Consider the following 12,510-nt stretch of genomic DNA (forward strand, 5'->3'; position numbering starts at 1 on the left):
CTCACCGGGGTAACAGCAGATACACGGAATTGCATGATATATTTCATTATGTCATATTATGAGTGATTACAAGAATGACATTTTGTGTGTGTGGTGTCGGAGAGGCATATATATTTTGTCCGGCTTGGGCGCGTGTTGTCCAACCGTTGCTATAGTGAATGATGACTGACTGAACTCGATGTAGCCAAACTTGGTTTGACAAAACTGCTTTGAAGACTTCCCACCCCCAGATTAACGTGGTCCATATCTGCCCAGTGATCCCAGAGCACAAATTCAATAAGTATCCAGAATGAAGTATATTGTTTTAATATTTTCTTTGTGTTGTCCCTGTGTCGCCGGGGTTATCTTCACCAACAGTTGGGCCCTTCTTGTGAGTGGCGATGCTGCAAACGTCGACAATGTTGCTAAGAAATATGGTTTCCTAAATTTGGGAAAGGTAAGCAACAGCTAATAGCCAGATCACTTGCATCACGTTGTTAAATAGGTTATGGCGAGTAATTGTCTTTCCTTTTCCATTTGAAAAAAGATATTTCCAGATGGCAACTTTTACCATATGGTGCAGAGGCAAGTGGCAAGAAAGTCATTTCATGCACAACATTTGAATCTGCGCCTGGACAGGGATCCAACGGTGATTTTTATTTTTTTTACAACTACTGAAAATAAAATAAAATGTACGAAGGCTATACATGTTGATACTGATTGCTTTATCAGGTGCTTTGGTATTCCCAACAATATGGAAAGATTCGAGTGAGCAGAAATATAATTCCACCAACGGATCCCTATTTCAGTCAACAGTGGTACTTGGTATATTTCAAAAAGGCTAATATAAATATATATATTTTAAACGTTTTCTATTTAGCTATACAATGTATTAATATGTTCTTTGATGTTTTGTCTTGGGTGAAAACATCCAATTTTCAGAGTGAGGACTACAATCAGAATGTGGTGGCTGCCTGGGCTCAGGGCTACACAGGTAGAGGTGTGGTGGTGTCTATATTAGACGATGGCCTTGAGACAAGCCACCCAGACCTTTCTGGAAATTATGTAAATTACTTGCGAGATTAATGTCCAATATTTACATACTTTGACCATAACCTTTCCATAAACTCAGAAAGTGCTAAAATGTATTTATTTAGCACATGAAATGAGAATGAAAGACAGTTACAAAAAAATCTAATCTTGTGTACTTACCCACAGGATCCGCAGGCTAGTTATGATATGAATGATAATGACCCGTATCCTGACACTCACTACTCCAAGACCAAGACAAAAAGGTAAACACTGACATCATTGTTTATGACACACAGTATATCAACTTTGTGTGGTGTAATCTCAAATAAATCTTGTTATTTTCACCGCTAGTCATGGAACACAGTGCGCAGGAGTTGTAGCTGCTATGGCAAATAACAGTGTCTGTGGAGTTGGGGTGGCCTACCAATCAAAAATAGGAGGCAAGGAGACACATATACCAAGCATTAAATTATCCCTATCCGGTAATCTGTTGTTCTGTCTTAATCTTACTTCAACACGGCTCATGCTTCGTTTTGTCCAGCTGTCAGGATGCTGGATGGATTGGTCACTGACCTTATAGAGACCAGGTCATTAAACTGGAACCAGCAACACATTGACATCTACAGCTCCAGCTGGGGCCCTGACGACCGGGGCCAGAATGTGGAAGGGCCAAGTCCGTTGACGCAAGAAGCTTTTATTAGAGGCATAAGCCAAGTATGATTTATCTTCTACTTGTACCTCTGTAGTGTGTAGTAGTAGTTTGTGTCTATATTGTGTTATTTAGCTTAAGAGGGACACCAAACTACAGCTGTAGTAACACTTTTAATATTTCATAGGGCCGTGGGGGCTTGGGTTCCATCTATGTCTGGGCCTCGGGCAACGGGGGAACCAACTTTGACAACTGTAATTGTGACGGCTACACCAACAGCATATACACAATATCAGTTGGTAGCACTACAGAGAGAGGCACCGTGCCATTCTACAGCGAACCCTGCTCCGCCATCCTAACTACCACCTACAGTGGCGGCAGCTTTCACCACCGCAGAATCGTCACCACAAACCTGCACCACACCTGTACCTCTGACCTCACCGGGACCTCTGCCTCCGCTTCTCTGGCCTCTGGGATCATTGCTCTGGCTCTGGAAGCAAAGTAGCCACTCCCCCCCCCCCCTCCCCCCATCCGTCATTTAATTACTTGTTTTTGTCTGAGGCCTTGAATCAACGGGAAATATCATACTTTTTGGCCCTCAGCCCCACTCTGACCTGGCGCGATGTTCAGCACCTGGTAGTGAGAGCTTCTCGACCAGCAGAGCTTAACACAAGTGACTGGAAGACCAATGGAGCTGGTAGAGTTGGTGAGACACGAAGCAGCAGATTCAGTTGATACATTTGAATATGTATTGAACTTCAAAATGCTATATCAGTATAATGGGAATAACCCCAACTGTGTAAGAGATATGAATTCAGGAAATTGACATCATGCCCCACTTTACTCTTGTAGTCAGCCACTACTATGGATTTGGGCTGCTTGATGCAGGCAAGATGGTCAACTTGGCCAGAAAATGGAGAGCAGTTCAGCCTCAGAGGAAGTGTGTTGTTGATGTCATTACCAGACCTCAGTAAGGAAAATAAACTTGTTCGTTCAGCTCGCTATTGGAAAGCTGCAGTCACTTTTGGTTCCTTCATGTTTATCGTTTGTTTTGTTTTGACAAAATTAGTCAAATTTTCATGGAGATTTCCATTACCGTTGAGTCAAATTTCACCTCTGTACAATAGTGAGCTGCGCCAGGAGCTGACATGGAAGTGGAATGAGACAGCTTGTTACGGTACCAAGAACTGGATTCAGTCTTTAGAGCACCTGCAGGCCCGACTGACCCTGACCTCCGCCAGACGTGGTGACCTCTCCATAATCCTTACCAGCCCTATGGGAACTACCTCCAACCTCCTCACTATCAGGTACACTTTCAAGGACAAAGAACAGCATGTATTATTATGTGTATATTAATAGTGTTCATATTTTGCTTGGGTACCTTTTCTGATGTTCAAATGCAGGCCTTATGACAGCTCCAGTGCAGGATTCTCTGACTGGGCTTTCACCAGCACACACTGCTGGGATGAGAATCCATCAGGACACTGGATACTGCAGATAAAAAACAATGGAGATTTATTTGACCAAGGTACAGTAGATTGCGCAAGGTCACAGAGTAAAAGCTGAGTTCAGCTGAAATTGTGCAGAAGACATGCACATCGATCAGCCTTGTCTAAAAAAGGCTAATTGATACGTATGTAGGTGTTATTGTTGAAAACAGAAGGTTGTTAGACAGGTTGAGGTGGATGTGCATTAGAGGTGCAAGTTATCGATGGCTGAAGTATAAATACTGGCCTTCTCTCATTTTTATCTGATTGAAACCCAATTTTCTCATTGCTTTCAACTGCTTTCTGTTCCTTTGAAAGTATTTGTATCCTTATTTACAGGACGCTTGTTGAAATTCCAACTGGAGTTGTATGGGTCAGCTGAGCGCATGGCAGGACATCGCATGCAGAGGACAATGGTCCAGGAGTGTGCAGTGAGGGACACTGATGGCAGCTGTGCAGGTGTGCTGATGTAGTACTGTTAATGACTGGAGGACCACTTACCCCAAAAATGTGTATAAACTGTATTTTAATGAGCATATATTGAGTGCATTTAACAACTAAAACAACCAGAGGAAGGTTTTTATCAGATGAAACCTGATATAGTTCAATGTTTTGAACCAAATAGAGGTGAAAAATTGTTAGTTTCAGAATGTGTGTACCTCCTGTAACCTCTGTTTCAGAGTGTGTTCATCCACTGATTGTGTTTGAGAGTGTCTGCCTGGTCGCCTGCCCACCACATTACTATGAGTCAGATGGAAATGGCACCCACAGGTGCTTACCCTGCCACAGAAGCTGCCACACTTGCTTCGGCAAGTGGAACACAGACTGCCTGGAATGCCCTCCATACTCTACCTTCGATCCCCGCTTAAGTATCTGTAACCCCCCTGTCTACCCTTGGAGCCAACGGCGTAACATGACCATCAGCATGGACCGGACTGCGGCCGTGCTTAGCATCTTCATTGGAGGGCCGGTGGTGATCCTGACCGTTATGTTGATCATAACATCGGTTGTGAACAGAGTTTTCTTATTTGGTGATGCATCCATAAATCAGGCGAGCAGGACCAGCAATGAAGAGGAGGCAATGACAGGGGTGGAGATGGTGATGCTGAGTGTGTCCGAAGAGCAGACAGGAAGCAGTCAATTCCCTTCACCCACCAGCATTGCCGCTATATGAGGAACGTGACCAATTACTGCTGTAGCCTGCCAAATACATTTGTATCAAATAGAAAAGTGCTGCAAAGTTTTAGTATACCATAAAAATTGCTTTTATTTTTCAGTATCATTTATAAACCGTATAATTTATCAATGAGGCATTCGGTGGTTTTATATGAAATAATTTGGAACAATATTCATCCATTTGTAAATATAGCTTTTTTTAGTCAAATTACTTCACAAAACATTAAATAGGCACTGGCATAGCTTAAATTGACAGATTTCTTTACTAAAACATTGTCCAAAGACTTCCTCCAAATGTAGATGGAAACGGCTTGCATTTCAGATAATAAGCATAAATCCACATAAAAAGATCTGTATATGGGAGCAAAATACAAGTTAAGCCTTTACAGTCTTAGAGGTTAGTGGCATTCTGTGTAGCTCTGCTGAACCCCAGACCACAGGAATGGGCTATTTCTGGAAGACGCTTTTTCTTGAAAGAAAAATGGACGTTATTCTACTCCTCTCTGAGTGTCCAGGATGTCTGTATCTGTGGGTATGCCATTCTCCAATTTGCCACCCTGCATCATCTCCAGCGGCCAGGAAGAAGGGGTCGTCTGATTAAAGAGCGTGTCCTCTGACCCAAAAAGCAGCTGTCTGAGGCCCAAGTCACACAGACAGTACAGATTAAAAGCCACCATGGCAAGAAGAGGAAAAACGGTAAACCCTGATCCAAAAGCTCGCCAGGAGCTACACACATGAAGGGAAAACCAGTAGAGTAGCCTACGAGGAAAAGAAAGGGAACATGTATTTTAGTGTTGTATCGGCATGCAATTTGTTCATCTTAACACTCGCGTCACATTGACAGTTTAGGAGACTTACCTTCCCAGAATGAACATGGCAGCCAACACAGGCACCACCCTCAGCTGGTCTTGGGGAAGGAGAGTGGCCAGAACAACAAGATTGAGAATGTAGAGAGACAATTGCTCTGTGGATGTGGTGACAAACAGCTGCTGAACTGCCAGTCGTCTGGGAAGCGTTTCCACAGAACTCAAGGACCCAGTACAGAATCGGCACATAGCACCCATCAGCATCCCTAGACAAGGAAAGGCAGGGCTGGGTTAGCAGCAGCTGAAACAGTGCTCTTTGGTCACAAATAAACACTGAGGTCTGCTTTATTGTGATTCAGCCTGCCAGCATGGCTCTTTAGCATCCTGTTTCTGTAAAGATTCAGCTATTCAATGGGGATCATTTACAAATAATTCATAACACAATTCTTTCCTTGTCTCTGTCCTTTCATGATAACCTGAAGGTGGATGACTGGATATGCTTCACCAGAAAGAAAAAAGGACTTATTAGGACACCTCCCTGGAGATTTGAGAACTAAAGGCTTTTTTTTAAATACTATTCTTCATACCCTTTTAAGCTATATATAAGAAGAGGAAATTATGCTCCTCCCTTGAGTCCTGGATAGATTTGTATTGCCTTGAGGTTTAGAAAGTAGACGATTAAAAACAAGACTTAGACTTGGATGTAGACAAATTCCAAGACAGGAGGGGCAGACAGCCTGCAATTTCTCTTTCTTAACTCTGCATTAAAGAGAGCCTCTCACACAAATCATCAATCAGACAGGGTTTAGGCTTCAAGGGTTTCAAGTCTGTCCAAAACATAATAACCAAGACATACCCAACAAGACTGGAATAGCAGCAACAGCACAGCAGCCAAGTGTGAACACCAAGCGACTGAGCATGTCAGGGCAGTCAGGGACTTCAATGGGAACATAGAAATAGAGTGCATAGAGAATCCCTGCCGTAGACAGGAGGGAGGCCAGCACAGAGCACAGAGCAGGAGCTCGTCCGCTTTGGCAACATGTACAGCAACTGCAGCAACATCGTCCCCTGTCTGAGACCTCGAGGGGAGCAGTCTCGCATGTTCCCTGCCCGTCTGAACTCCACATGGTCATCTCAATGCTCTCTGGTGGCAAGTCGATCAGTGGGTGACCTTCATCTACAGTGGAATCTAGATTGTTGGATTCAGGACTCCATCTCAGTGTATCTGTTCCATTGGGAATGTCTCTCGAGCAGGCTGGATTTGGCGTACTGATGCAATTTTCCACAGTGTCTTCCAAAGTGTGCGTGGTAGCAATCGGACTGGAAATAGTTCCTTCCAGTGCTCCATCATCCCCCTCATCTGGTTGCTCTTTAGCGAGGGACTCACTAGGCCCAGCCTGGTGACAGGGATCTGATCAAAACAAGTCATATTCAAATATTATTCAAATGCAATATTCAAAGCAGCAAATATCTCTCTTCAACTCATGAACACACTAATTCACTAGTCACTTGTTTCTAATTTTGTGTTTAGTCAACTCTATTTGAAAAACTTAGAAATGACCTACAACTAGTGCAAGTGAATCAATCCATCAGCCATGAATTAGGTTATCTGGTCCATGCTCAGCATAAAACACTCACATTTAAAACAAAAAATCGATCAATACTAAAACAGTGTTTACCTGCTGGTAGAGGAACCAGAGAATGCTGGGATCCTGTGACAGAGTGTGAAGAGGAGCGAAGCTCCTCCACTGAAGACTCTGGACTGTCTGACACCGGTGCCAAGGATATCTGGGTGTCCAGATCGAGGAATGGGGAGAATGACAACCGGGCTGGGTCAATGTCCTGGAGTTGATTAATGATGTCACTAATGGACTCCTTCACCATGTCGATCTCCTTCACATCTTGGGGGTTGTTGGCTTGACGCCCTGTGGTTGTCATTGTCGCAAAACCTACAAAGTGAAAGTGAATAACGTAACTTACAGTAAGACCAAATCAGTTTGGTGTCTAAACAATGAGGAACCTGTTCAATTGGGTAGGTTCGATTTTGCCAGGCCTGTATATACCCCCTTCGAGCTAGACTGGGGTTATGAACATCTGGGGATTCAATCTGGAGTTTGCCCTTGGGGCACCGCCAATCGTGGCGGGCGGCTCGTTGTCTGATTTTACACTCACACGCAATTCTGAACAAGAAAGGTAGGCTACATTATCCAAATCAAAGAGAAAAAATATCAATCGCAAGCACCTATTAAATTGCGCTGACTGGTCTTCAATACCCTACGCTCATAGAGCAATCGTTTATGCGTTTCCCCATAATAAAGACGGACGTTTCCATGGTGTTGGACCTGTGATGGGTTTTAAAACGATGTGTCAAAGAGTTCAATCTAGTCCTCCGTTTTGTATCGATAAGTTTAAATAAGCTAATTAAAAATTCTACACACGATTTAGCTCAAAGGCCTTACCTTCTCCCAAATTTCCATGAGACTACAAGAAACAGTTTGTTTTGTTTATCAGTGAAAAAAATAGATTCATTGATGGAGATACAAATTAGTTTTATTTTAAAGTCGAGTGTTTTGACTATTCAGCACATCATTTGTTAGATAAAGATAGCCATGATCATCAGACTAAAGTTCCACACTACTAGTAACCTATATATGTAAAACTATCACCTCATATTAGGCTGCAGAATTCGAGAAACAAGACACTAAATGAATTTACCGTTTTCGCAGGATGCAGGATGGACGAGGTACACTTTTTGATGAAAAATCCTCAATGCGGTTTAGCTTTCCCTCACTTTTGTCTTCCAGTATTCTGAACTTCTGAATCAAATTTCAAGACGGACAAAATACTATGCTTTAGCCTCCGCCCACACACTTTCTGGGTACCATGTCAAACAGACCATATGGAGAAAATAAATCCGAGACGGATACAATGGGGGGTTGGGACTGTGCTGTTAAATGTAGCCGTCTCATTAAGAAATGTAAAACTTGTAAGTGACAGCTCAGGACAACGTTCTTCCTATAAATCTATATCATTATGTGCCCTTGTATGTTGCACATTCAGATTATTATTGTGCTATTGTTATTAAAACGTATTGTCAGTTTCATCAAGTTGCATACCAACTCCCGTTTGGCAAGTAATTCAGCCAGGTAATCGGAAACAGGTTAAAAATCAATCACAACTATATCGCAAAAATGTGCCTTGCTAAAAGCTTCAAATTTTAGGTTTAAAGGAACTTTAGATCGGTAAAAGATGGGGAGTCCGACAATGCCAGTCTTTGTGCTCCTACCACATGCGAGAGAAACTGAATTGAGGAGGATAGAATTTCACTGTAGACTACATTTGGTGGGAGGTTCGCCTCAGAGGGGGAGGGGGGTGCATTGCGCTGCTTGTTAAACATGCAAAAAGATTCTTATACCAAATAAATCAGTAATTTAACGCACTGTGTATTCTAGTCATTATCATTAAACGTATCAAAATGACACAACATACAGGAAGTAACTTCATAAGTAATTGTTGCTTTATTTATTTACATAAACATTGTAACTTTCAAACAACATTTTATTTTCCTCTAAAAACAAAATATACAAATAATTTTGGACAGCAAATTTCTGAAATTAGAGGGATTGTGTATTTATGACATTTTAGTCTTTTGGACACCATGTACATTCACTTCCACGGAAGGGAGCATGCTGGAAGGTTAGGGTTGACCACTGTTGGACACACCACAACACTGAAGGATCCTGTATATATATTAAGCAGAAGATTGTAGGTTGAAGCGGGTTCTGTACTGTGAAATACAAGATGGTCAAGATAGCTTAACAATAGCAACAGCTAGTTTGAAACGTTTCACGGATTTCTCTTATAGGCTAGTGTGAAATATTCATATACATCTCAGTGTAAGATTAAAAAGATGATGGCAATGAAAGCCTCTTCTCAGTCTTCAGAGAGCAGCCTGTGAAAGTGGTCAGTTCTCCTCTTCAGAACTGCCCGGAAATCATCCTACAAAACACAGACAAAAGGCAGATAAGAGCACTTAACTAGCAACTAATTGAAGAGAAGACTGTCGTGACTTACTCTAAGCATCCACAGAAAGTCAAAGATCTATATTTCTAACAACTTACAGCACCCGACAATCTTTCCAGGTATGGGATAAGCTTTTGCAGTTCTTTATCCTCCTTGTTCCCAGACCAACTCTTGATGGGAATCATGTTCATCAGCTACAAAACGAGAAGGTTAAGTCAATATTGACAGTTAAACAGTTCACGATACGCAATATCAGGTTGCGTAGGGAGTCAGGTGGCTGAGCGGTTAGGGAAGCGGGCTAGTAATCAGAAGGTTGTCAGTTCGATTCCCGGCCAAAAAAATGACGTTGTGTCTTTGGGCAAGGCACTTCACCCTACTTGCCTCGGGGGGAATGTCCCTGTACTTACTGTAAGTCGCTCTGGATAAGAGCGTCTGCTAAATGACTAAATGTAATATCACCTATGAACTTACATGATAGGGGTAGGTGTGTGGAGCATTGTCCAACACGACAGTCTTAGCCAGATCCCTCTGAAGCACTCCCAGGTCCTTCACGTAGTGTCCAAGGACACAGGTACAGTCCACTTGATACAGTCTATGTCTAAAGAAGGTAAAGAAATAAGCATCATTAAATAGATGTGTGTGCAGCCCAAAACAAAACACCAACTAAACTGTCAGCAATGCAGCAAATGGGAAATACAGTTGTCACTGAATGTATCCAACAGGGTCTGATGTAGATAACTACATTATAAAAAAAAAAAGCCTTTCTTTAGAGAATGTATGAAAATATTATAGTCATACCGGAACAATTTTCGCCGCGGGTCCAAGATGTCCAGTATCTTTTCTGCGTATTCTTTCTTTGCTGATGTGTAAACAAACATCTAGGGACAAGAGTAGACATTTAAAGTTGACATGGCAACACCCTATAAATCTTGATACAGCCTTTTGAAGAGAACTTGAAAGAAATTTGAGGCCTACCTCAAATACTTTTGACATGGCCTGCAGAAAGTCCTTCACATACGGTCGTAGAATCATATAGACCTGAAATAAAAGAAGTTGCAAGTTTTTAAATGTATACATACTCCTCCTCAACACACACCTCCACAATCCCTTACGGGGATTGCTGGAAAACAAAGACCAAACACTGCCGTTGTGGATTAAGACATTCATCCTACTTGCCTTGTACTCATGGTCCTGGAAGGCTGTGTGGAAGGTATATTCTGCTTCCTCTATGACACTGAGTGAGCTATACATGAGAGTTTCATCCTACAAAAGAACACAAACATCACATGAGCATAGAACACCAAAAATACATAACCCGTGCACTGCAAGGTACCAAAGCAAGGTAGTGTTTTGTTAACCTGCAAAAAACGATGCAACTTAAGTCCTTCTTAGTTATGAACCATTCACATTTAGCTTACGCTCTTATCCAGAAGGACTTACAGTAAGTACAGGGACATCCTACCGAGGCAAGTAGGGTGAAGTGCCTTGCCCAAGGACACAACGTCATTTTTCACGGCTGGGAATCGAACTGGCAACCTTCTGATTAATAGCCCGATTCCCTAACCGCTCAGCCATCTGACTGACTACATACCAAAAGTCGAATAACAAAAACATATACCAGGTCTAGAACCAGCGTAGCTTGGGGCGTGCTCCTTGTCTTGGGTGGAATGTCTCGGACGCAGGGTTTGGATTGCTGGGATCTGGATGGAATGTTCTTGATGAAGGCGAAACTGAAAACGACCACAATACAAGGGCTCTGACTGACACTTTGAGGGGAGTAAATGGACACGATCAAAGCTACAAACACAACCTGTAGTAAACCTGATCCATCCAGAAGGTATTTCAGAGCAACAAGATATCCAAATGCAACACAACTGGAATGAGGTGCAGCCTCGGTATAAATGTACTTTACTTAAAGAACGGAAGAATAAAAGGTGCAAAACTCACGGGCTGAAAGCATCCTCGCTGTCCTCCTCTCCTTCAAGGAGGCCGATGGAGCCGAAACCAAACATGCATTGTTCTGGACTCATGAGCACATCACCACTGAGGGGACTCCTTGAGTCTGAACAGAGAGTGACACAAGTCTTAGAATAAGACAGTACTGTGGTATCACTGCACTGCACACACTCGTGCACCGCTGACCTAATTCGTCTTGCCTCACAACCGGACAATAACCTCTATGAGGATGGTTAACTGTGGAATACAGAAATGAATGTACTGCCAGCTGCAACTGCCTCATTGTCTAACAGCGGTGCTGGAACAGTCCTTCCATTATTTGTTGGCTATAATGTTTTTATTTGTTATCAAAGCAAGGAGCTTTAAAGCAACCATCTTTGAAAACGTTTGCACGCAAGGCTGGAAGGGATTGTTTACTTACTTTCTTTGGTAGGTGTGAGAAAACGTACAATAGGTGTGTAGATATTCCGCACTGCAGAATTCTGAGGAGAGGGGTGGTCTATCTCTGATAGTACCCTGTGATGTTGCACCCTGACGGGGGTCTTGAAGACAAGGTCTGAGGGGAATACGTTACAATTCAGCCAATGTACAGCAGCCCTGGAAGAGCATGTTTTGGTATAACTCTTCCAGCCTCAAGACACTTTTTAAATACCTGTACCTTCTCTGTCAGCATATACAGCCGGCCTTTTCCTCCCGCGACCCTTTGCAACAGGGGGGCCCCTTGTGCCGGTGTCTTCGTAAGAGGAGGGCGAGTGGTACTCTTGTTCAAGTGTCTCCTCATCCTATATACAGAATTGGAATTAAAATACTAGTTGTTTTTTAAACTAGTTTAATTAAACCTGTTCGTCTCTCATAACATCGCCCTTGTTGCTTATCTACGTCATCATTTCGATAAGCGCATGCGTGGTCTCCATTGTTTTTAGCAAAGCTTGCTAACGTGGCTAGGCTAGCTAGCCAATATGTTCCATTGCTTTCACGTTTGTATAACTAACCAGATACAGCTGGTGTTCGGCCTTTCCGATTTGGGTGTAAATAACACATAGCTAACACAGATTACAACAGGCTACTACTACATCTTCAAATACCTTTTCTATATTCCGTTTTCCAGCTCGCCGAGGTCGAGGAGTTGTTGAGGGGCGCTGACCGTTGTCGTTGAACTTTGCCAATGATGGGCGGTCGTCAATAGTTCGAGACCGTAATCTCATTTTTGCCAGTCTAAATGTTGTAGATCATAGTTTCATGAATAATCGATTTCGAGAAAAATAATGTCACGTAAGATGCTCTTATTTCCTAGTCCGATTCGATTCACCCAATGCCAACCCGTCTCCAGTTTTCTCGACTCGTCTTCAAATCTACCGGGCAGATACGTTCAGTGAAGTAGCGAAAAGAACTGGGCGGAGCC

At 42.7% G+C, this 12,510-nt stretch overlaps 3 protein-coding genes across 3 annotated transcripts; 1 reads left to right on the plus strand and 2 right to left on the minus strand.

Annotated features, from left to right (window-relative positions):
- Positions 1-18: 18 nt before the first annotated feature.
- LOC134011025 (proprotein convertase subtilisin/kexin type 4-like) lies at positions 19-4,449 on the plus strand. Its single transcript, XM_062450426.1, has 14 exons — positions 19-436; positions 527-628; positions 712-804; positions 922-1,044; positions 1,198-1,274; positions 1,363-1,451; positions 1,553-1,725; positions 1,848-2,161; positions 2,263-2,366; positions 2,513-2,630; positions 2,788-2,967; positions 3,064-3,188; positions 3,487-3,606; positions 3,828-4,449. Exons 1-14 carry the CDS (start codon positions 290-292, stop codon positions 4,319-4,321), a joined length of 2,259 nt encoding a protein of 752 aa, XP_062306410.1. The 5' UTR covers positions 19-289; the 3' UTR covers positions 4,322-4,449.
- Positions 4,395-7,957, minus strand: LOC134011022 (transmembrane protein 79-like). Its single transcript, XM_062450421.1, has 5 exons — positions 7,845-7,957; positions 6,809-7,078; positions 5,986-6,540; positions 5,182-5,395; positions 4,395-5,082 (listed from the first exon to the last, which is right to left on the minus strand). Exons 2-5 carry the CDS (start codon positions 7,065-7,067, stop codon positions 4,812-4,814), a joined length of 1,299 nt encoding a protein of 432 aa, XP_062306405.1. The 5' UTR covers positions 7,068-7,078; positions 7,845-7,957; the 3' UTR covers positions 4,395-4,811.
- A 667-nt stretch (positions 7,958-8,624) lies between these two features.
- Positions 8,625-12,496, minus strand: ctdspl3 (CTD (carboxy-terminal domain, RNA polymerase II, polypeptide A) small phosphatase like 3). The gene is made up of 11 exons (XM_062450504.1): positions 12,194-12,496; positions 11,767-11,890; positions 11,530-11,664; positions 11,100-11,214; positions 10,771-10,882; positions 10,329-10,415; positions 10,128-10,190; positions 9,951-10,030; positions 9,624-9,750; positions 9,251-9,346; positions 8,625-9,128 (listed from the first exon to the last, which is right to left on the minus strand). The coding sequence occupies exons 1-11, from the start codon at positions 12,311-12,313 to the stop codon at positions 9,063-9,065; spliced, it is 1,125 nt and encodes a 374-aa protein (XP_062306488.1). The 5' UTR covers positions 12,314-12,496; the 3' UTR covers positions 8,625-9,062.
- Positions 12,497-12,510: the final 14 nt, after the last annotated feature.

Source organism: Osmerus eperlanus, chromosome 24, assembly GCF_963692335.1.
Source record: "Osmerus eperlanus chromosome 24, fOsmEpe2.1, whole genome shotgun sequence".
NCBI classification, from domain to species: Eukaryota; Metazoa; Chordata; class Actinopteri; order Osmeriformes; family Osmeridae; genus Osmerus; species Osmerus eperlanus.